The 25,137-nt window shown below is 42.0% G+C and overlaps 1 protein-coding gene across 1 annotated transcript in view; it reads left to right on the forward strand.

Moving 5' to 3' along the window:
* STK38L (serine/threonine kinase 38 like) overlaps positions 1-20,981 on the forward strand; it is a 44,800-nt gene extending 23,819 nt beyond the window's left edge. Inside the window, exons 2-14 of the mRNA XM_072355662.1 lie at positions 3,455-3,599; positions 5,009-5,060; positions 6,327-6,449; positions 7,017-7,100; positions 9,902-10,025; positions 10,568-10,722; positions 11,581-11,683; positions 12,435-12,496; positions 13,231-13,348; positions 13,498-13,621; positions 14,470-14,565; positions 15,628-15,719; positions 16,833-20,981. Coding sequence (XP_072211763.1) covers positions 3,466-3,599; positions 5,009-5,060; positions 6,327-6,449; positions 7,017-7,100; positions 9,902-10,025; positions 10,568-10,722; positions 11,581-11,683; positions 12,435-12,496; positions 13,231-13,348; positions 13,498-13,621; positions 14,470-14,565; positions 15,628-15,719; positions 16,833-16,960 — 1,395 coding nt within the window. The 5' untranslated portion in view covers positions 3,455-3,465 and the 3' untranslated portion in view covers positions 16,961-20,981. The remainder of the gene's footprint in view (positions 1-3,454; positions 3,600-5,008; positions 5,061-6,326; positions 6,450-7,016; positions 7,101-9,901; positions 10,026-10,567; positions 10,723-11,580; positions 11,684-12,434; positions 12,497-13,230; positions 13,349-13,497; positions 13,622-14,469; positions 14,566-15,627; positions 15,720-16,832) is intronic.
* Positions 20,982-25,137: the final 4,156 nt, after the last annotated feature.

Raw genomic sequence — 25,137 nt, forward strand, 5'->3', positions numbered from 1 at the left:
TGGGAGCTGCCAAGAAGTATCCTGGTGTGCTCATGAGTTTTGAGCCACCAGTTGTGCAGCAAGAGCTGGGCATGGAATTTTCAGTGGCAGAAGCGCTGCTAGAAGAGTCTGTTAAGGCTTTGACTTAGAGCTGCCATGATAGATTCAAGCAAAGACTGGAGTTGTAGACCCTGCTTGGCTTTTCCATACTTTCTAGTTAGAAGGTAACTTGAAGCATAGAGAAGAAATATGTGCCTGGACCTGGCAACATTCTTCAACCAGGAAGGAGATGGTGGGTGAAGAGAGACTTGCTCAAACAAGACTGCTGAAAACTCCATTTTGTTAGCATGGAACTTGCTGTCCGCTTCTGCTGCTCTTCCTTCACCAGCACCCTCCATGCTGCTGCACCTGCATCTTGGGGCCAGATGTTCACTTGTTGTCTCAGTCCTGCAGCATTTCACCTGTTTTTCCTATATGCCCATGCTGTAGGTACCATAGATGAGCAGGCTTGGCCTTGTGCTGGGAACTTAGCTATCCATCTGAGAGGTATGAGCATGGATTCTAAGCCAAACACTACAGATGATTTCTCTGCTTTTGGCAGCTCAGGGGCCTTGTCCCAGGAGCTGCACACCGTCTCCCACCCATTAGGGCTTTTTTGACATCTCAGCCAGAGCCTGTGGTGTGTCATTTTCTTTTTCCAAAGTAACAGGCCCTCTGGAAAGAGAAGTCTGCAGCCAGAAGAGCTTCAGCCAAACGCAGGGTGGTTAACGTGACCTTCTCATGGCGCAGGGAGTCTACTGTGATGCTGGGTGATGCAGCAGGAGGAGAATGCTGCCCTTATGCAGATAGCATGAACTTGGGTGAATTAGTCATTATATTTTTGTTGAGGGCATTTCCAAGAACTATGGGTGGCACCTTTTCAGAATGTTCCCATTCGTCTGGTGAGGTTAGTAAAAGGTTCCATTCTGAAGCTGCTTCTTTCTGCCTCTATCCACTCAGGTATCCTCTGCTTCATAAAGCCCATATTTTTAGGGATTTCACTTGATTGCTTTGTTTTGGGGTTTGTTGGTGGAAGTAGAAAGGGAGGAGGAAAAAGGATGAACAGATTTTCTCTGCTGTGAGCTGACAGTGGATTTTGCATAGCACCTTGGGTCTCCCACTGCCTCTGCACTCCTTCCTATTTAGTTGGGGAACCCAGAGAGCTCAAGGCACTTTCTGCTTTTACAAAGGTTTTTTTCCCTATAGCATTGGGGCAGATTGGCGGCCACTTGGGTACAGGCACCAGCTGCAAAGTGAGCAGAAGTCTGCTAGGTTCTTTCTCGTGCAGTCCTCCTGGGCATGTGGGCATGCAGCATGGTGTGGCACTGAGCTTGATATGAAGTACTGATCTGTTAAATAGCTTTTTCTGAGCTCCCCAAGTTACTGGTTGGGCTGTCTTCTATATTTTCCTGCTCTAGGACCACAGTGGAGTTCAGCCCTGCTATATATAGCACGGTGTGCTAGTGCCAGAATTGTTATCTCCTTTTTACAGGCTTAATAAAATCAAGTGACTTAGGTTTGCTATTTGGTAACGTCTGCATTTGTGAGTATAGGAGCACGGGGAAAACAAATTAACAGGAAATAAAATTGCAGTGCTATTTTATCCTACCAGGAATAGAAGCTGTGCAAGTGGTAAATAGCATGTTGCCTGGTGATAGGGCCTGCTTTACCTTAAGGAAAGGTTAATCTGTTCCAAGCTTGGGTTGATGCTACGCTAACCCGGATGCTCTAAAGCAATCAGGAGGTGAGATTTTTCTCTATCGGATCACTTTTTGAACACACACAGATGCGATGCCAGTGTGTGTTCAGCAGTTGTTGTGTTTGATTGGGTGTTATCAACCTGCTCTTCAATACCTGCTTTATGTTTATCTTTACCCACCTATCAAGGAAGAAGGAAGGCTACTATGAAGTCCTCTGACTTTTGGAATGGTGTCCAGTATGGGGTATGTGCTTGTGTGGAAAATACAACCCCTGAATTTTTAGTAAAGATTACTGACAGCTGACAGCTCTCATCTTTCTTTAGTAGGAAACTGCAAGGGCCAAAATAATGATTAAAATAGAGAAAGATCTGCATCACCATAAATCAGTTGTAATGCTATTAAAACCTCTTTATGTAGAGATACGTTCTCATTCTCCAAGCTCTGAAGTCTCTCACACTGAAATACCCAGCTAAAATAATGTCCATCTAATGTTATAAAAAGCCTCTATGTGTGACACAACAGCTGCATGTCTGGCAACAAGTATCTTATTGTCACACCAAATTCAATGACAAATCCACAGGTTTAAATGCTGGCTTCACAGTAGCTTTCAAATCCAAAACAAACCAGAAAAGCGAGGCAGAATTAAACAGTGTTCCTTTAGGATGAAAAGTTGCACATCTATTTCTTTTACCAAAGTAAAATTTGAATTCTTTCACCTTAAAAGGTATTAAACTCTTCCTTAGGATCATAAACCTAATTTAGGATTCATCTTCCTCAAAACCCTCTGGTAAAATAGAAACACCTTGGCTGGTGTTGCTTCAGAGATAAAACAAGAAACATAAGTTTTCCATTTGAAATAAGGTGAGCCCTTGGACCATGTCCAAAGAATGGCGGTGAAGCCGGTGAGGGATCTGGAGCACAAGTCTTATGAGGAGCAGCTGAGGGAACTGGGACTCTTTAGTCTGCAGAATAGGAGTCTCAGGGGAGACCTTGCCGCTCTCTACAACACCCTGAAAGGAGATTGTGGCAAGCTGGGGTTTGGCCTCTTCTCCTAGGTAACAACACTGGGATGAGAGGGAATGGTCTTAAGTTGCACCAGGGGAGGTTTGGGTTGGATATTTGGGAAAATTTCTTCTCTGAAAGAACGGTGATGCAGTGGCACAGGCTGCCCACTGAGCTGGTGGAGTCACAGTCCCTGCAGGTGTTCAAGAGATGTGTAGATGTGGCACTGAGAGTCGTGGTTAGCGGGCGTAATGGGAATAGGTTGGCAATGGAACTAGATGGTCTCAGAGGTCTTTCTAAACTTACTCATTCTATGATTTGTTATTTCATTTAGACATGGTGATTTCTAGAAAGTGAGGGGGGGTTCTTCATTTACTTTTTCATTTTATCTTGGTGCCTTTTCCTCCCCTGGGCTGCACTCGAGCCTACTGGACAAACATCTTCCTAATTTGTGGCTGGATGAGCTGCCCAGAGCCTGCATAGCTCTTTCCTATGATTCACCCTTTGTTTTGCCAATGCTTTATTTGTTTTAGAGAGTGGGTGATGAGTCCTGCTACATCTTTTACAATACATCTTTTTTACAATACATCTTTTTTTTATGTTTTAAATTTTCTTACGTATGAAGAAATCTTGAACTCTATAGCATCTAAGAATTTGGAGATGGGTGGTGGGAAAGAGGTGTGCATGTCTATGTTTTTCCAAGTGCATAATGATTTGCTGTGCTCTTGTTTCAGTGTGTGTTACCATGGCGATGACTGCAGGGACCACAACATCCTTTCCCATGAGTAACCACACCCGCGAGAGAGTGACGGTGGCCAAGCTCACACTGGAGAACTTCTATAGCAACCTCATTATCCAGCATGAAGAGAGGGAAACCAGGTACCCGCTCTGCTTTCACTTCTCCCCAGCACTTCTTGGCTGGATGTTGGTGATGGGGCACCTTCAGCTCTGTGAATGGAGCAGGTCTTAGGAGTTTTTTTCATTGATGGTAGTGAGGAGGTGATCACCTGTGAACATCTCCTGCCATTGCACTAAGAAGTCCCCAAATGACTGAGGACCTCCACTCTTCAAATTCTCATATGATTTACCACCACCTCTAATTATTACTACTGTACAAACCAGTAGGTACGTGGTCTCACTTTTCAGTACATGTGAGGCTTTCATTTGTGCATGTTGCTTTGGCAACCTCTGATCCCTTCATGTGTGCCACAGGGAATAAACCCTACAGAGGCAGATGCTGCAGAGCTGCTGATGCATAGTTACTTGTTTTGGTGTAAGGCAGTGGCTTGTGGTGTCTGTTCATGCTCTGCGGCACTGAGCCCATGCCAAGACTCATAAAGTCTGCAGAAAGGAGCATGTGGGAAGTAGAGAAGGAAGAAATGGATGGGAAGGAAGAGTTTTAGGGATAACGTAATACCCACCCCTGCATTTCTCCTGTGTGGCACTGACTGCTGCTCTGTGCAAGGGAGCACGTTAGTCATCCCTGCTTTAGCTCCTCTTATTGCTGCACAGTTCTGCCTCCACTGTGCTGAAGTGCTGCTTGAATTAAGTGTCAAAGCACTAAACACTTGATTTTAATGAATGTTGTGTTTTAAATTGTCGTCACCATGTGAAATTATCATTCTCTTGCTAATATGTTTTTAATTGAGGGGCTTTCAGCTAAGCAGCAGGATTTCCCTCTTCATCACACTTAGTCATTATCCCATGCAATTGGTTTGCCTCTAGTTAGGCAGATAGACTGTCTGCAGAGAGCCTTTAATTTAGGGGATCCTGCTGCACCTCCTGAAATGCAGATAAGAAGGAGCAGCCTGGCGCCCGCTGTTCAAACTTGTAGATGCTACCAATGGACAATCAACTTCATGAAACTGCACCTTGAGGGCTATACAGAGAGAGAGACATCTTGGGATGAGCAAAGGGAGCTCCAGGAGACATGCTGGCTCCCTTGCCACAAGTGCTGCCACCTCCATCTGTGGGGTGCCCCAGGCTTTACTGTACACTTGGTACCACCCCTCATGGCCATGCACCATCTGCAGGAGCCCAGGAGCCCTAGTCCAGGCAGGGTGCTGGGAGGAGAGGAATTCCACAAGCACATAAGGAAGGACTTAAATTTACTTATTTTCAGTATATTTACAAGTGAGTAAATGCGTGGAGTGGGCAGTAAGTTTTCATACTTCTGTTTGAAGCAAATGCTTTGGTATCTGGACTATGTAAAGTAGTCTGTAGTGCTATGGTATGGGGTGTTGGGTTTAATTAAAAATAAATGCATGTCTTGTTTTTCCCCTCTGCAGGCAGAAGAAGCTGGAGGTAGCTATGGATGAAGAAGGCCTAGCAGATGAGGAGGTAATACTTCTTGAGTAACCTTTGAAGAGATTGCTTTGCTTTTTGTATGCGTTTCTGAAAGTTGGTGTTTGAGTTGATGGGAGCATTAGCTGACGTCACATTAAGTTTATCTTGTGAGTGCTGCTTTTGTAAATAACAAGGGGAAGCCGTGCAAATGCTTGAATATGAGGCTTTGAATAGCTAAGGTGCTCTTCGTGCTGCTTTTAATCATCATGAAATATATGACCACAGCAAGGTTATAACACATTTTTCAAAGCTGAAGCTTTGAATTGTGAAGTTTTGAATTGTGAGACGTGTAATTTGGCACTCAGATAAGGAAAGGGTGAGGTGCAGATGGAAGAACTGGGTAGAAAGCAAAATGCTGAACCTTTTTTTTCCCCCCTTGATTTAAACAATAAAAGACGTGCTTCCTTGTTACATTTGAATGTGGGCACGTCTGAATACTTTTCTGAGGCTGACCATTTCATTTCTGCCTGTACTGCATCCGGAATAGATACTGGAATAAATAGTGTCATCTTAGTCATTTCTGGTCATTTCTCAAGTTTGTGGGGTTGATGTAACTTCTGGAAAGAGAGAAAAGCTAATGTGGGTGTCTGATGCCATCTCGTGGTTTCTAGTGACACCTTCATTGTACAAAATCCGTCAGGTCTGGTTGTTGAGTCGTGTTAACAGCCTCTGAGATCTTGGCGTCATTGGGAGCATAGGCTGGTAGTCATTTCTTCTCAAGGTGAATCCCTTTGATGTTTTTATAGGACAAAATATACGGCAGGACTGAGATAGATCATTCTTTCAAATGCAAGTTGTGGGGTTTTTTTTGCCGTAAAATAAATAGATTTTGTAGTAGGGTAGCATAAGTCGGCTTTCTGGTGCCTGCCGAGGTTCCTTGTTGCCTGTCATCACTGTGTCTGTTGGGGTGCAGGTTTTAGCTTTTATTGATGTTTTATGCTGCTCAAAAACTGAGTCCTTGCCTTAGCTAGTGACTTTGGCATTTGGACCGCCAGGCTTTGAACTAATATGATTTTTTTTCCATTGATTTTTATCACTGCTTCTCTATATCCAAGTAACAGCCAAAAATAAAACAATCTATGCCTGAGGCCTCTCTATGAAAGACTGTGTTTGTGCATCACGCTTGATGAAATTCAGAAAGATTTTCTCTTTCACATTTTCCCTGTACCCATAATGAGAGAGGGTGCCTCACAGGAAGAGTGATTATGTATCTTGACTTTCTGTTAAATGGTTCGAATTCTCACGTATGTATTTTCTCAGAAAAAACTGCGCAGGTCACAGCATGCTCGCAAAGAAACAGAGTTTCTGCGACTGAAGAGAACAAGACTTGGCTTGGATGACTTTGAGTCTTTGAAAGTAATAGGAAGAGGAGCATTTGGGGAGGTTTGTGGCTTTCTCACTTGAACGGGATATTAAAATTGGATTGAAAATTCAAGGGAAAGATTTTAACTATGAAACAAAAAAGTTCCAGTCGGACAGTTTTGTTTCAGGAGAACCTCCATTTGAGTAATTATGTAAGTGCAGTAAGACCAGTAGTGAGTTATGAGTACTTATCAAGGCCTTTGGAGAGGGTCTTAGTTTCCCACAGCTTTGTGTTAGCCCCAGCTGATGGTGCTCATGCAGCCCCCTTAAAATGGAGTATTTGCAGTAGCACAGCTCCACTCCATAAAAATCCTGCCCTGCATTACGTGATGGCTGTTCCCATTACTGAACTGTAACATATATAATCTCACAGCTACCTGGACTCCAGTGTGCCTGCTAACAACAATTGCTTCAACTATCTGTTCATCATCCATGTTGGCTTTGTACATGATGTAGAAATACTTCTTTATCCATATATGTTTTTCAGTATTTAACAGAAGAACTTTTCCACGCCCCCCAGTTTAGAGCTTTCTTCTATATTTCATATGGGGGTACATGAGACTGATTGGGTTGTTTTTCTCGTTAAAGGTACGTCTTGTTCAGAAGAAGGATACAGGACATATTTATGCAATGAAGATACTAAGAAAAGCAGATATGCTGGAGAAAGAACAGGTTTGTGTTGTATAATTCCCCTTGATTTCAAAGTTATGTGGCCTAGAAAACTTCCAGAGTTCTGCTTGGTAGTATTTTCCAATCCTATAGCCCCCGTAATCAAACTGCAGGCCAAGGCACTTATGAAGTTGCTGTTTCAGTTTGAAGCAGTAGGTAGGAAATAAGGTCGTGTAACAGCATTTTGAAAATGTTTTGTTTACAACTGCTTGGAACAGTGATCAAGATGGTGTTTTTTTCTCCTAGTCTTCTCTTTTATCAGTGTATGCCACGTGGCACTTCATCTGTAAAACTACATTTCAAAGAAAATACTTCTTGCAAAACCTAAGTAAAAGCTGAGAATGCATGATGTTTTCTTTTGGTGCTCAGATACCAGCAAGTGCCGTGTTGTTCATTATGTGGCTTTCTTTTGTTTTGCTTTTTAGTCGGATTTTTGTTTGTTTTGTTTTGTTTGCTTTTGCTTTCTAATCAGGAATTTGTTGTGAATTCCTGATAGGACACAGCAAGCTCTTTAGCACCACAAAGAAAACAAATCAAGTGTAGATGTCTCAAGTGAAAGTGTAGGTGGAGAAAGCTGTGGTTATAAGCCTTGAGAAGAGAAGGCTCCAGGAAGGCCTCACTGTGGCCTATCAGTACCTCAAGCTGAGAAGGGACTATATTCATCAAGGAGTGTAGTAGCAGGGCAAGAAATTCATTATTCTGAGGGTGGTGTGAGGCAGTGACACAGGCTGCCCAGAGAAGCTGTGATGCGCCGTCACTGGAGGCATTCAGGGACTGGTTGGATGGGGCCCTGGGCAGCCTGAGCTGTTGGGTGGCAGCCCTGCCCATGGCAGAGGGATTGGAATCATATGATCTTTTTGGTCCCTTCCAACCTAAGCCATTACATGATTCTTCCTTACGTGTCCAAACCCCACGATTAGTTTGTACACTATATTCCACTGTACCGGTATTAGTACCTCTACTTCTTTTTTATCCTAATACAGGGGTTTTGTCTTGCAACCCTGAGCTCTAAGTATAGGAAACAAAAACAGTATCATGTGCCCCAGAGGCAGGATGTGTGCACCCCACTGGCTGAAGCCTTGACCCATTTCATAATCTGATGTGGCAAAGAAGCTCAACTCACCCTCTGTGTTTAGACTGGAGCTGCAAGCTCCTCTGCAGCGTATTTATCTGCCGTAACTTTCATTGCCAGGTTTCTTCAATGGGAAGTGTCACAGGATGCAAATAGAAGAAAGTTACAACTTTCAAGAGTGGTGGCACTTGGACATTTTTCTGGCTGCTTTTTAAGCAAGTTCTTAATTTTACAGCTTGTAGCTATGTTTAGAAATGGAAGAATGCCTGATAGAAATATATATATATATCCTTATATATATACTCTTCTATTATATGTATATATATTTAGTGAGACTATAGAAAATAGATATGGCTACATAAATTGAATTTGAGTATCTGCTACTGAAAGGGAACCCACAGCCCTGTGAAAAAGACACATTAGAAAGATATTCAAACTGAGAAAGAGATGCAGAAGACTTTGTTTGCTGCTTATTGGAAATATCTCCTGAGACTGGAATAGTGGCACATAGTACTTGTTTTCTTTCCAGAAGCCGCTTCCTGTTATATGAAATACAAAAATCACTTATGTCAATAGATATTTTTCTGGATGTATGTTTTCCATTTTTCTCTGCTGTGAGGGTATGTTTTAGTAACGCACATACCTTCCTGTGGTCTTCATTACCATTAGTTTCCAGTGAACTCATGGGGCAGCAGCTATCAGCATGTTTGATCCAATACCCAGCTGAGACTGAAATATCCTAAGTATGGTCAGTCATTCCCAAAGTCACTTGCCCAGGACCTGCCACAGCAGCAGTGGTGGCTGTATCAATTCTGGACCAGCTTTGCATATGTCACTTGAAGGAATGGCTCCATCTTCTCTTCCATTTTTCCCCCAGCTAAAAGAGCCCAGGCCCTTCTTCAGTAGTGGCCATTCAGCTCTCACTGCTACTTATGGTCATCTCTATCAACCGAGACTCATCACAGCCCTTTTCTCCTTGGCTATAGGCGCTCGCCATGCAGTTAGAGTAAGCTTCACTATGCTCGCAGATAGGAGCAGTCTCTGTGTGCCATTTGAAAAGTGGTTCTAACGCAATTAATAATGTGTGGGTCTGGGGGCTGCAAAATAGTTCTCTTTGTGTCAGCTGTTTCTTTCACAGTGATGAAGAAAGGAGGTTTTACAAGTAATTAGTTTAGGCACTCATCACTCTTGCAAAGGGATTTTGTAGGCTTACCTTGCTGAGTATAAACTATGAGCTATCTGTGTAGAAACAGTTATTTACCCTTTGAATATAAGAGAAAACTGGTACCTTCTGGCAGGAATCATTAAGCATCTTCTATTTTATCTTTCAGTTCTTGCATTCTTTAAGGCAAAATGTTTGGGTTCCTTTCCAATAGTTTTGCCAGTCTTTGCTTTTACAGTTCTTCTCAAGAAGCCACGTGTTGCGTTTCTAGAGATTACTTCTGAGAAGCTATGGAAGCTGCTATTTTGTGAGGACTTCCTAGGATCGAGCAAAAACTATGAAAAATAGGCGTAGAAAAAGTATGGGAAGAAACTTATATTTTAAAGATAATGAAAATGTTTAGTAGCGGACCTGCCCGCAGCAAGAGAGTTGGAGCTTGATGATCCTTGAGGACCCTTCCAACCCAAGCCAGTCTATGATTCCATGGCTGGGAATATATATAGCGTGGCATTTGGTGTTTAAATATTTAAATTATTGTTTTATTCAAGTTTGTTTGGTTTTTAATTTCAGGTGGCCCATATCCGAGCAGAAAGAGATATATTGGTTGAAGCAGACGGAGCGTGGGTAGTGAAAATGTTTTACAGTTTTCAGGATAAAAGAAATCTTTACTTGATCATGGAGTTTTTACCTGGAGGTAAGCCGTGTGCTGTGTTGAAGAGTGATATAAGGACTTCTTCCTTAGCTTTTGTTGCAAGCCTTCTAAAAACATAGAAGCAAGCATGCTGTCACTTGTGATGATGTAAATTTTAATGCTGTTCTAAACAGGGTCTCAGTAATGAAACCTTTGCTTATTTGTTAGGGAAGGGAAAGAGTTACGAGCTGTTAGATAGGCTTGGATTGAATAGCAATTCTGCTTTTTACTGACAAAGCTAGAAACAGTAAAAAGTAGCTCTTGTTCAAACAATGTTTGTGTTATACACATTTTATGCATTAAAATTTGCTGGGTCTTTCAAGGCTATCCATTAAAACTCCTATTTAAGATTTCTAACCATTCTAATCCAGTTTACTGAGTAAGTATGTTGAGTTTGTAGGTTTTTGCATTAACAGTTTTGCATTAACATTAGTAGCTGTAAGGCCAATTATGAGGTTAAATTTGGAATCTACAGGGTTTCACGTAGAATCAGCCTCATGATTAAAATATTCTGCTTCATGCACTGTTTTCTTCCCTTTGATTAGGTGACATGATGACCTTACTAATGAAGAAAGACACCTTATCAGAAGAGGAGACACAGTTCTACATTTCTGAAACTGTGTTGGCCATAGATGCTATTCACCAGCTGGGATTCATCCACAGAGATATTAAACCTGATAACCTTCTGCTGGATGCCAAGGCATGTAACATGCTTGTAAACTTCCTCAGCTTTAAACATCTCAGTCTGCAGATAATGCCATGCGCAGCGGTGCTAATCACTGGGTACCAGTAGTGTCATACCTGGCTTAAAATACCTGTAGTTATGGCTGAAGATGGCCACTGTGTTCTTCTTCTTGAATTCTAATATACTTGAGCAAAGCAAAGCTACCCTTGTGTTGGTTTTGTTTGACTGACTGACTGATTGTTTTTGTATTTGGAAAGCCCTTTAAATGTGGGAAGACCCACGTAGGGTGTCCAGATGCTTCTAGTCATGTACATGAAAAACTGGTATACTTAGTTGCTTCAGGAAGAATGAAAGCATAAAGCATCCAGACAACACTAAATAATCACTTCAGTTCCTGCAGTTGTCTCCTTTGTTTTATTATCCACTCACGAGTGGGACCAGTCTGTCTGCTTGGCTGGCTGAAGTGAGCCATGAAACGGTTGCACTGAGTGTTGCACACGGGTCTGGAGACTATCTAGCGTTGATCTCTGGAAACCTGCTTATAACCAGATCGTCATCAAAATAAAACAGACAAATTTTATCCTGGAGGCTTTCCCAGTCTCAGTAGAACTTGGTTCAAAACAAAGCCAGGCTGTTGCAGATGCTATCATTCTTGGGAATGATACCCTTTTTAGAGGAAACACGCTCTCTCGGTGCATCAGGATTCAGTCACTATTTCCCTGTTTGTCTGGGCTGTACTGTACAAGTCTGTTGTTCACACTGCCTAAGAAGAAAGCGAGTGCATTTATGAAAGCAGCTTGGATTTTTTATTCTTTTTCTTTTTGAGAACTACCTTTCTAAATTGTTTTTTTTATCACCTTTGGTGCTTTTTAGGGTCATGTAAAACTGTCTGATTTTGGGCTATGCACGGGTTTAAAGAAAGCTCATCGAACCGAGTTCTACAGGAACCTTACACACAACCCACCAAGTGACTTCTGTAAGTATAAGGTGTCCTAGGTAAACACTTAAATGATTTTGAGCTCCAGATGTGCCAAGTCATCTTTTATTTCTGCTGTGTTAAGTGTGATTAGTCAAGCTGATAGCGTGGATTTGGAAGACCCTAAAGGCATGTTTCCCAGGATATGGAAGCATTTCTTAAGAAAGAAATAATGCTTTCTGCAGCGCTGATGTGTTTTGGTACGTTTGTGTGTAGATGCGTATGGGTGTAATGTGATGTATCGGTACTGTAATGCTTTTTTCACCCACTCAGACTGGATGTGGGTTTCATGTGCTGGCTTACTGAGGTCAGTGACAGTCACATCAAACCTTAGAAGAGTGAAGTTGTTCATCCGTTTGCCATGACAACAATCATAAGATTCTTTGGCAGTACTTCTTGGATTCTCTCTTGTTGTCTACAAAATGTTGTTTACAGAACGTTGCCAGGTTCTGTTATCACATCTGAATGCACTCTACCAGCTGCAGCAATAAGGGTCGCTGATCTCAGATCAGTCTGCAAAATTCTTAGCAAATGCTAACGTAGAATTTCTGTTCACGTGTCTTATTCACGTGAATCTCAGCTGCAGATTGGATGGTGGTTACTAGTGCTTCTCCAGCGATGACGACATTTTGATTCTAGACAAAAGCATTCTAAAGTCAGAAAATATTCTGTTTTCAAATAAGAACTGTTATCGGTTTTTCCTTTTACTTTATGAATGCATTTAATATCTGATATCTATTTTCCAAACTAGCGTTTCAGAATATGAACTCAAAGAGAAAAGCAGAAACGTGGAAGAAAAACAGGCGACAGCTGGTGAGTTCATAGAAATCATGGATTTTCTTTCTTTTCTTTTAAACTATTTATAGAAAAAAGTAAATAAATAAATAGGCATTAACTCTGCTGTTTTATGTTTTGTAAATCAGGAAGGCCTTCCTCTCTTATAGACGTAGCTCTCTTCAAGCTCTCAAAATTCAGTTTAAATCAAGGTGCTGTAGTGGTTCAGTTTGTGGACCAGCAAAGAGTAGGATGAGCTCCAGCTGGCTTGGTTCATCTCTTTGTTTCCAGAGCTGTGACTATTTCAGGGAGTGTTGTGGAAAGGCAGTGGAGAGTGGAGCACTGGAGTGGTGCCTCCTGTGTTTGTAGTGCAGGATGACCAGGTAATAAAGGGCATTCCAGCATTAACTAAATCAAACTGAAGCATCTGTCCAGCCATGGGATTTTTTAGGGTTTCAGCCATCTTTGTGATTTTTACAGAGCAGCAGTTTGCAGCAGTCTCAAAAACCTCCATTTTCAAGTTTCAGAACTCTTATTTTTCTTTGTATTCAGGAAGATGACTTCCATTTACTTCCAAAGTTCGACATTCACTCTACATCTGTGCTTACTCATGTAGAATAGCACTCTTGGAACTTTAGATGTCTTGAAGTGTCAAATTCAGCACTCTTGTCCACACACGTAGTAAGATACTACACATGAATCCCCAGAAAGAGGTTTTTGCGAAGCGTAACAATATAGCATTCATTTATTAAAGAGCTCATTCTATTTTCCAGGCGTATTCTACCGTTGGGACCCCAGATTACATTGCACCAGAAGTATTTATGCAGACTGGGTACAACAAACTATGTGACTGGTGGTCTTTGGGAGTGATTATGTATGAAATGCTAATAGGTAAGTTAAAGAGCACAACACAAGAATCATTCAGAGGGTTCAGAGGTGACTGGGCCCATTAGTTCACCCCACCTGATCTCCCACGTAGCGCAGATGTATGCACTTTTAAGCCTGTTTGTTTATTTGTTTTTAATGTCTCATTTTTGCAGGGTATCCACCTTTCTGCTCAGAGACACCACAAGAAACTTACAGGAAAGTTATGAACTGGAAAGAAACTTTGGTGTTTCCTCCCGAGGTGCCCATTTCAGAGAAAGCAAAGGATTTAATTCTAAGGTCAGTATCAAGAGCTCACCACTCTATCACACATAATCGTCTTCCATTAGGTTAACTCCCTTCTGCACCAAGGAAGCTGTAGGTTGGTTCTTAATCCAGTTAGTGATACTAACACAGTTCAAGTTATTTAATTATTATCAGATCGTTATTCATGACTTTGTATATAACAGTTTTATTACGTTTTTAGTTTCTGTTTCTCTGTTGTTTTTTGCTTAACCTCTCCTTGATGCTGTCAGCATCCTGAGTTCTGTGCTGTGAAGAGTGCAGGGTATTACTGCTGGGGATTTCTCCCTTGTTCTTTGTTGTGTTCAGGACAGCTTGAGATATTTAGGCAGTTTGTTAGCATGTCTTGCAGGTTGGCTTATGTTATGCCAAGACTATTTACATTTAGGCTTTTTTTTTCCTGCATATGGAAAGAGCTAATTAAAGGTAAAACCACACAATTTCAAGAAGGTGGGCAAAACTGAATTTTAAAACATCTTTAGTTAATGGGCAGTTTATTACAACAAGGTCAAAACAGTAGTTGAGGCAACAGAGACCTCAGTATATACTTTGTTCAGCTCGGACACATTAGGCAGAGGTTATTTGAGCCTGAAGTAAGTTTTAGACAAAGCAAAATTCCTGTATTGATAGAGATAAAACCAAACTACGTAAGTTCTGACAAAGCCTGACACCTCGTCTGGCTGGTATTGCAAAGTTTGTCCTGGGGCAATGGGCTGCTCTTACGTTAACCAGGAGATGCAACAATTTTAAGCAGTTTGCTAAGGCTCCGTGATACCATGGCACTTTTTTTCCATCTGCCGTCATTTATTGTAATGCTCTCTTGATTTTTTTTTCCACCTGTTCAGGTTTTGTACCGATTCAGAGAACAGAATTGGTAGTAATGGAGTGGAGGAAATTAAAAGTCATCCATTTTTTGAAGGAGTGGACTGGGGACATATCAGGTACGCGCATACATATGTATATATATATATACACCCTTTACAGAAAACACAGAAGTCATGACAACAAGAACTTCATGCACGATGATGGCAAGAATAATTCTTTCACTTTCTCTCTCGTTTTGAAGTGCACCTACTGACAATGAAGCTTTTTAGATCTCATCGTATTTTCGGTGTTGTGAGGAGCCTCAGAAATGGCCAGATTGCCTGGGATGGCTCTTCCAGTAATACTGTGTTTTTGCACGTCACAGCCCAGACAGTGAGAATGTGGTTGTCCAGCTCTTCTCATTTCCTCTGGTGTGGAAAGCTAAATTTATCTTTTCAGGGTGGGAGATGTTAATGAGCAGCAAAAGCAGTGATGTATCTGATCGTGCCACATTTGGCAATCTGGCAAAAAAGATTCCTCGTTCCACCCAGAAGTGGATGTAATGGCAATCGTAATAATTACAGCTGTAATACGTTTATAAATTAATGACTCTCCCACAGTGCCGTTTTCCAGTTTTAATGTTTTTTGTGGGATAGATCAGTGACTTTAAAAGCTGCCTTAAGAGTTTTGAGTGTCAAGCTAATAAAGCAGCAACGTGTCAGTCAGCTCATTTTGGATGAGAGATGCTGGCATCAGAAGTAAGAGCTACAGCTGAAAGGCATTTGGACGAGTCCCAGGCTGGTGGGGGCTGGAATTGTAAAGCAACGTGTCTGATGGTTTCAAATGCAAGTAAAATCCTGCTCAGCTGGGTAGGCTGGATCTGTGGAATGAAGGTAACCACAGTGGTTCTTGGTGACATCAAAGATCACGACGATAGCTGTATGGCAGATGAGGGTGGAATGTAGTTTCAGCTTATGGAAAAGCATGTTTTCCCCAGTCTTGTTGAGAGGATGCTGATGGTAGGAAACCAGTAAACCTTCTTGTGATGTCAGAAAACAGGCATCTGTCAAGGACTCAATGGAACTTGTGCTTTATAAATTGAAAGGATGATGCGACTGTAAAAATCTAAATTAAACAAAGCTGGAACTTCACATATTTCTCCTAACATTCACTATTCTGCCACTGATGTTTGTTTACAGGGAAAGACCAGCTGCAATCCCAATAGAAATCAAAAGTATTGATGATACATCCAACTTCGATGAATTTCCCGAGTCTGATATTTTACAGCCAGGTGAGGCTACCATTGTCAGTTCCAAACTTCTCTCTACAGCATGCACTGGAGTTCATTTGTTCTTGTTAATGTTCATTTCAATTGTTGTCAAGTAAGTGCGGATGTACTAACATCCATAAGAATTATTGAAGGCTATTTTTTTTGGACATGGCTTTTATTAAACGGCATAGAAATCTGTCTTTTCAATGCAAAAACAGTTGATCTCCGGTGCCTGTTAGCTATTTAAGTCCATATTTAGGTAACGCCCAATAAATCTGTATTGGTTTTGGCATCTCAGACACATTTGTGTTACTGGAAATGTTACTGTAGATCCAGATACCCAAATACTCACTTGAATATCGGCATTTTTGGCACCCAGTGTTGAACATGCTGTTGTAGAACTTCAAGAGCAGCAATCTGAGTGCTATATATAGGAGCCCACTGCAGTGAATGCCAGTGATCAGCACAGCAGCTGTGTGGGCTGCTCACGGATAGAACGTGACCAGCTCTCTTGCTGGCTGAACCTTGTGGGAGCTGTAAGCAGGGCAGATGTCCTAGAATAGGAACATGTGCTCGATGTGCATTGTTCTCTTGGGAGAGCTCGGGTAATGTTTTTTCTTCTGTTTCTGGGGGAGATAACACTATGTGTATACCTGCATTCAGTCTGCACAGGGAAGCCTGTTGATGAGGCCTTCTTGCTTCACCTACAAGAAGTGCTGTGCTTGCAGGCTCTCTTTCTCATTATGACTTTTCAGTATTTAAAGGGAGATTATAAACAGGAGGGAAATGAACATTTTACACGGGTAAATAGTAATAGGATGAGGGGAAATGGTTTTCAGCTAAAGGAGGGGAAATTTAGACTAGTTGTTGGGGGAAGATTTTCACTGAGTGAGGTAAGGTGCTGGAGCAGGTTGCCAGGAGAGGCTGTGGATGCCCATCACTGGAGGCGTTCGAGGCCAAGTTGGATGGGGCCCTGGGCAGCCTGGTCTATTGGGCGGCAGCACTGCGGCAGGAGGTTTGGAGCGTGGTGATCCTTGAGGTCCCTTCCAACCCAAGCAGTTCTATGATTCTATGCTTCTCGGAAGCAGCACGTCTTAATTTTGTTTTGTTTTTATTTTTGTATCCTAATTCTAGTGCCAAACACAACGGAACCTGACTACAAATCCAAAGACTGGGTTTTCCTCAACTATACCTACAAGAGGTTTGAAGGGCTCACTCAGCGTGGCTCGATCCCTACCTACATGAAAGCCGGGAAGTTGTGAAACTAAACACAAACCCACAAAAAAAACCAACAAAAACACACACACAAAAATTACAAACCTCAGGTAGCTGCATCACCAGACCTGCTTGGCATTAGTTATCGATATACTGACTGTGGTGCGCATCAGTTTCACAAGGAAATTCTACGGGATTAGGATTTCTAAGACTACTACTACAGGAATTAGTTGGCAGTGCCAGCTGGCTTTCTTTTTTTTTTTTTTCTTTTTTTTTTTTTTTTTTAATATTTGAATATTTTTGTTAACTTTATTATACAAAGGTACTGGAATAAAAGGAACCATACATCCCTTTGTAACTGCACTGCCTATGTGTGTATAACAATTAATTATGCCTCTGTACTGTGGCTTTGTTTGTACTGTAACCCGTTTAATCCACCCAGGAGTAAAACATATCATGTTATGCAGCGTTGCTGTTGCACTGCTCACCTGGTGGGTTTTAGGTATGCGGTATAAGATACCATTGCCCACGTTTTCAGAATTCTCTGAGCAGTGGCTCTGAGGGTATTCCAGCTGTGGTCTGCAGTTGTCCCATGAGTGTGGCAGCAGTGGAATGTTTTATATAGCAGTGTCCTGTGGGGCCTACTGGTACACTGCCCGGTGTCGATCCTTCACCCCGCCGGAGGGTTTCGTGATCAGATCATCCCCTGTTCTGTGGGGTGTGGGAAGGGAGATGGTCCCTTTGCCCTGTCGTTGAAGATGGTGTTACTGTTTATGATGATTGTACATGTTGGCAAATTCAGAAGAGAAAAAGGAGCAACAATAAGGATGCTTAACAGAGGAAAACTTTTTTTGGACACCAAGTTCTGAAAATACGGCCATTTCCTGGATCTTGCCTCTTTTTTGAGACAGGTCATCCTTTTGCTGCTGAGATTTTAAACATCCTTTTCTGTCTGAGAAAAACTTATCCTAGAGAAGTGATGAAATTGACGCGTTTTCTTTTTCATCTCCATAAGAAGTTCCAGGCAGAAGGGATCTTGTACCCTTCTCTTTCCAGAATACCTGCAGCAGCTTCCGCCAAGCCAGAGGAAGTGGAGTGCCCCGCTAAACTCACATTCCTTTAGGCTCCATTGCCTTCTCACGTCTTTCCCTAATGTGAACCATGGGATTACAAGGGATCAGCTGGGTCTGAAGCCCAGTTACCAGAAAACACGACCAACCATGGCTGAATCAGGTGGAGCATATACTACCATTACTCTCAGTCTGCAAGCTGGTGACAAACTGACAGCAGAGATGAGTCAAGGAAATGGAAGCAGAGCCTCCTGTGTACCAGCTGAGATTTTGCTCATCAGCTTAGAAGTCGTTCAGAGCCAAACAGCATTTCTTTAACAGCTTGCTGGTATCTAGTTGCAGGCAAATTTTACATCTCTGCCTGTACTAGCATATTATCTGTAGTGCTTTGAATCTGTCTCAATACGGTAGAGACCATTGATACCATTTTCTGGTTACAAAAGGCTTACTGCGATGAACAATTGACCAGTGATTGAACAAGCAGAGTCGCTATTCCTGCATTCTTCCCCTGGATGCAATGAAAAGAACTCTGGAGGCCTCACAGCGCCCATCAAAATGAAGCACAGGATGTTTTGGCATTTCATGCGGTAGGGAGAACTCCAACAGACTGATTTTCACAGCAAAATGGGAGTGACTATTTATAAAGCTACCACAGAAATATTTATTGCTGTTAGGCACCATGGTGTCAGCTGCTCTGAATTATTTGTATGCTTCAAAAGCTTACTGTGAACTGCTCATCTGTTGCATAAAATTCAATGTACCAGAAGGGTTTCTGTGCATCAGTGGCTGACTGATCTGTGTGTACTCTTCCCCGATCCAACAGTTCTTAAGTTCTTTAAGGGCTCTTCAGTGATCTTTACTTCAGTATTTTATATCCCATCAGGCATCTGACACTTACGCTGATTTTCTGCAATGAAATTCAGTCTGCAGTTCATTGGAGAGGAGCACCCAGTGTGTCAAGGTCCACCCAATTTGCACAGTATTGTGTTACGTTATGGCTAAGCTAAACTCTGTCTAAATGTTCCATTTAAGCTATCTCCCATTTCTTTTTTTCCCAAAACTTAGAATAATTAACATCACTTTACTGCTAATGGGTCAGGATCCTTCTGGAATTCTCCAGTGTCGTTCTTAGCCACGTTAACGTAGAGAGAGTCAACTTGAATCCACACAGAGGCTGTCCAAAATCAGCAGCTCACTTAAATCCACCTCTGTACTTTGGGATGTCTTTCTGCTGGTGCTCTTGTAGCTTCTGAGGCATCTAAGAAAAGGAAGTTATTTGCCTGACATTTGTTCTGTTCTACCAAGAAAGAGGATCTTGGGCAGAATATGTACAAGACACAAACTTGGCCCCAAAGGATACTGCTATTCAAATGAGGATTTTTCTCCCTTTCCATTTCCAGTCCCATTCGTGGGGCACTATGCACCAGAAGTGGAATTCCTGTGAGCACTGCATTTCAGAAGACCACAGTTACCCTGTTTGTGTTACATAAAAAGAAGCCTTTGCTTGAGCTCGCTAAGACAAGATAAATTCCATGGGAGCTGCAAATGCTCGGTGATACTGTTGACTGTTCGTTTTTCCTGTGGGGTTTGAGGGAAGGCCAATAAATAACACATTTAATTTAACGCTATCTATGATACAACTACGTCTGTACATATTCACTGGTTTACAAACTTGGGAAAAAACTCAGTCCTTGTACTCGTAACACTAAAGATAATAAGCATTTAAAATTGAGGCCGGTTAATCATATCAGTGCTCACATAGGAGTTGCATCCTTCGGGAAACAGCCTGCAGCCTATTTAGCATAAACTCCTGTAGCGTGGTAGTTGAATTTACTTTTAATTTTTGAAAACATAGCGTTATTTTAATGGATAAGTCGAGTTAAACAAAATATTAACTACTGCTTTTAGGAACATAGAATCTCTTCCAAGGTAAAACTGTGACAGGTTGAAGAGAACAGAAGGTTAATGTACACTGGCTTTCAAAGCAATGGAAGTGCGACATATCTCTCGTTTCGTTCTTTCTGTTTGGGTGGTTGTTTTTCTTCCTTTGCTGATGTTTGTCACCGTGCCATTTATTTTTTGTATTCTTGGAGTACCAAAGATCCTGAAATGGCTTGATGATTGCAACCATGTCTAACTTTATTTTCTGCAAGTGAGCGTCGTTAACTTTGTTGACGTGTAGATGTATGTCTGCAAATTGTCATCGGAGGCTTGCTGGGGAGACTGCAGCAGGGAAGACTTGAGTGCATCAGTGCAAGTAGTGAGCCTGAATCTCAGGTTCTGGATCTGAACACGCCAAAAAAACGGAGGAGGAAGTTTGGATCGGAAAACACAGCTGAGCTTTTGCACTTCGTTTCATCTCTAATCAGCATGAGCGCGTGGCCTTGGGTACAGAGCGGCAGCACGGGTTGATTCATGTACAAAAGGAGTTCTTAAAAAATTGCCAGCATTCACAAATCCAACATCGTTGATACTGCATTTGCACTGTTAAATTTGCCTTGCTGGAGAGTTATGTAAGTGTTATTTTTTATAGGTCAATTGTCAAACACCTGAGTCGTGGGATACAGTACGGAATAGCAGAGCAGCGTGATGTGGGTGAATTCACCTAAGTGCAAAGGGGCTTGCTGAAAGCTCTCCACTCTAAGAGGAATGGGCATAAGCAGTACAAGGGCGTTGTGTTGGCTCCCTGTAACGAGGTGACTTTCCTCTGCGACAGCAAGTAGGGAATACTGCTGTTTAGCCCAGTTATACTGTAATGCTTAGGAAGTGCTCTCACTTTTTCAATAACACGAGCAATTACAAGCATTGTAACATACTGTACTTTGTCATTTTAATGTTGATATATTACAGCAGCTTGTTCTTGGAGTCAAAATGGCAACTGCTATATTTTTCCTAGACTATTTCATTAGTTGTGGTTGGGAAAGTTACATAGAAGCATTATAAAAATTTATATGAGGCTTTTTACAGCGTTTGAAAATAAAAGTAGCATTCTTTTTGTAGAGTTGCAGTTCTTGTTTTTTTTTTACATGAGAGTGCTGGCCTTGTTTCTCTTCCGGAACAGGAGACTTCTAAGGAGTGGAGAAGCTGCTTTGTGTATTCTCATCTTGAATGCCACTGGGAAACCCCGTGTCACTGTTCTCAGTCAGATGTTCAGAGAGCAAAAATTACCCGATTTGTACCAACTGCAGCCACATGAAGCTGCTTCTAAAAGGGTTATTGTTCTTCCCCAGAGGCTTCTTATTTCCTTCCTTATAGACTGTAGTTTAGCTAAGAAAGGCTTCCACAGACAGTTGTACTACAGAAGCATTCTTGTCCTACAGCTCCCAATTCTTTCCCAAGTTTAGAGCAGTGGCAGCACGTGCAATTGTGCCAGGGTCGCATAAAACACTTACGGGGCTGAGCAGCTGAAAGCAAACTGGAGCTGGCACCTGATGAGTGGCCTTCTCTGCTGCCCTCCAGTGAGTGCCCTCCACTTGAAGAACGCTGCTCTCAGCAACTACATGCAATTCAAACAGAACCTTACAAATTCTGTTTAATGGGATTATACTCTTCTTGCATTAACTGTTATCTTGCTCTGAGCTAAGGAGCTGCAGGCTGAATTCTTCCTCTTCTTGTGTTACCAAATCCACTATTTCTGAAAAATACAGCACTTTAACAACAAATAAAAAGGCTACACCTTAACCTGAGCAAAAACACTTCTAAAATTAACTACTTAAGAAAGTAGTACATAGCGTTTATAAAACAATACTGCAAATATCTGATCTTGTATGAAGTGTGCCGCGCAAGCAAAACATTTATGATACAAGCAATAAAATGTCTTTCTGACAACCTTCCTATGAAGAAAATAGGGATATCCTGACAGTTTGTGCTGCTGCAGGGTGTGGTGGCAGCAGTGGTTCCCAGCTCTGGATTAAAAAGGATTCACTATTCAGGCAGTGCTTAATGTAGTTATTTAATGTAGCCTTGAGTTATCACAGAGGTTCTAAAGTGCATATCCAACAGCTGAGCTTCACAAATGAAAGATGGTTTGAAATGTACATGGCAGTGCACTGTAACTGTCAGTTGTGCTGGGCTCTGCTAAGAATGAGTCTGTCTAAAAGCTTGTGTCTGAGACATACCTGCTCCATCAGCTTCTAAGGCAGCTCAGTGCTGGAGAAGGGCACATCATTAACAGAATAGAATGAGCACAGTCGTTGTCAGTGGTAATGGCCCTGAAGTCTAAGTAGGTTTTAAAGAATGCATTATAATCTAAATTACCCATTTAATTTTCTTCTCCCTTGTGCTTTAGCCCTATGCTGGAGCTGAGTACCTCCAACATGAAGCAAAACAGCCCAATTCCCTCCTACTTGCTGCTACTGCTCTTGGCCCTGGGATCTGTATGCTTTGATGTGCAGAACACTACTGCAGTTACTGGGAGGGAAACTGGATCTACATTCATCTCACCACCTCCTCCCATCACTTCTCCAGATGAGCTGATAGCACAGAGGTTGCTGTTTTCCAGGGAAATGGGGCACGTAGGTTTGAACTTTCTCATACTCAGGGAAATTAACCCAGGTTTCCCATTTCCCAGTCGAGTCAGAGCTCACCTAGGGACAGCTTGTCTCTGATTGCAACCAACCTTCAAAGCTCCATCTTGCTTCTGTACCAGCTGCTTTAATCTGTTTCTAGTGAACCACCATCTGCTGTGGTTTTGTTCTCCTGTAGGAATACGTGTGTGGCATCTGCAGTGTCCCCAGGCAGCCCACCTTCCATTGGTATCAGCCCCTTCCTTTCCACATCTCCTTCCCTGCCTTCCCTCTGCCAAAGACCAAATCTTTGCCCTTGCTTCTGCACCTCCCCTGAAACCAGATGATGTTGAAAAGGGAACTCGTGGCAGATGAGCTGTAATGTTGAGGCTGTTGTGTAAATGCAGGGTGTAACCACCGCCTCTGTTTCCATGTTTGGGAAAAAGAGACAGCAATTACAGGCAGAAAGTGTTGCATACACACCAAGAGAGCCTAATAAGTTGTTTCCTTCCAGGGATTTAGGCAGCATCTGCACCTCACTGTGGACTCATAGAGCTCAAAGGGGAGGCAGGTGCATTGCTGCTGCCCTGCCCCCTACATGAAACAGCCACACACACAGCCACCTGCAAAGCCAAGGGCCGAAACGGTGACAGCAATATGAACATAACTTCTCCAGTGCCTTACCCAAAGGCTGCAGTTGCTCTGCTCATCTTGGGAGCTGATTTCCTGACACTGGTCTTTAATAATAAAGGATCGTATAAAACACCCCATGACTGTTTGGTCAGGTCAAAGTGAATCACCATTAAACTAGACAACACATCTCAAGGTTTTCAGTCCAGCAGGCTGCCTTTGAGCTCTTAACCGGTTCCCACTGATGTCAGCAACAGATCCCTATCTAAAGCACAGAGGAATCAGTGAATAAGTATGGTTTCAAAAGCGAGCTGTTTGCTGATGCCATGCTTTTGCGTGCTTTAGAAAGGAGACAAAAAGATTTTGCTCTATAGATTTCAATCCATTGAAATGCAGTACATCAAGAGGATGCTTTTTGGCTTCAAAGACAAGCTTGAGAGACTTGCATGGTACTTCCACTATTAAAGTCTCTCTTGACTCAGTTGCCCAGATCCAAGGGGACTTACATTATCAAATATTTGCATTGCTCCCTTACCAGTTGCAGACAACAATAAGGTGTCCCCTAAGCCTCTTCTTCTCCAGACTAAACAATCCCAGTTTCTTCAGCTATTCCTCATAAGCCTTGTGTTCCAGACCCCAAAGGCTGTTAACTGTAGATGTTAACAGGGATGTACAGGAATCTGTATCACAGACGACAAATCTGCTTTAACCAAGGAGATGACAAACCTGCTTTAACCAAGGAGATGACTTTCAGACAGTGCTGTGATAGATCATTTGAAGCTTCTCTATAGGCAAAGATGGATGAGATGATGCAGCTCATATGCTCAAAGACTGATTGTATGCAAGCTCAATGCTGCTCTCACAGCTGGATTTTGTTTCTTTTAGCCATAGCATAAACAGCGCTGAAGCTCAGGGATCCTATTCAGCCAGAACTCAGCCCCAGGGCTGCCACTCGTACACCATGGGCACATTTTAATTTCATTTTCAATAGGCTCCTTAAGCAGCTTTATTTGTCTTTGTGTAGAGATTTCTAACAGTAATAGTGTTTTTTGGATACATCTGACATCAGGCTCTTGCTAGACATTCCAAAAATACCAATTGCTGCCACGAATGAAAAGACTTTTTAAGACGTGAAGTTCATTTTGTCTTTAAATTGAAAGTGGTGCCATCAGTTGAGAGACTTTGAGGCAGGAGACTTACAAGCAAGTGTATTATACTGTGGGCACAAGCCTTGCCAGATAGGACTCTGAAATAATACAGTTACTTCTGGAAATGCTCATCTTTTTGACTTGATTTAATTTTGTTAGGAAAACTCAAAGTAAACTGATCACCCTACTTGTTCCAATGCTTAGATTACAAGAGAGCGCAAGTAGGAGTTGAAAGCTGTTCTCAAGTGAAGCTTGTTTCATCACGCAGTTTCATCATGCAGGGAATTTGTCAGTGATTTACGGATCTTTAAAGCCAGAATATATCACTATCACAATTGAATCTGACATAGTGCATACCATAAACCATATATTTCACTCACCATATTGCATTAGTGCAGCTTGCATTCTTTTGTGCTACATTTTTGCTTCCTTGAAGGGCTTTTCTAACAGTTACTGAGTGGAAATAATTCAAAGGGCATTTTTAAAATACATTTCCTTCAACAGGCTGATTACAGTGTGACTATGCCACTCACATCATTTTTGAAGCACAACTCTCCCCTGCTGTGGGTACGAACTTCTGCTTTAACACGATGGCACATTTTTGCTAATGCATAGGATGTGTAGCAAAGTCAACAAGTAGCTTGCGATGCCCTAGAAAGTAATCCAATGACCTCCGAGACACACCAATGACCTCCAAGTGTAAACCACAGACTAGAAAAGATGTTTTTTGGAAATACTTTTAATTCATATTCTTCTAATTAGCTGTCCTGGTCACAAATGCTCTAAAAAATTGCTTGTTTCAGGACTCAAGTGTTGCTCTTTACTTTACTCTGAGCCATATAGTACTTAGTAGTCTGAGAGGAAACCATAA

This window comes from Excalfactoria chinensis, chromosome 1 (assembly GCF_039878825.1).
Source record: "Excalfactoria chinensis isolate bCotChi1 chromosome 1, bCotChi1.hap2, whole genome shotgun sequence".
In the NCBI taxonomy this organism is placed as follows: Eukaryota; Metazoa; Chordata; class Aves; order Galliformes; family Phasianidae; genus Excalfactoria; species Excalfactoria chinensis.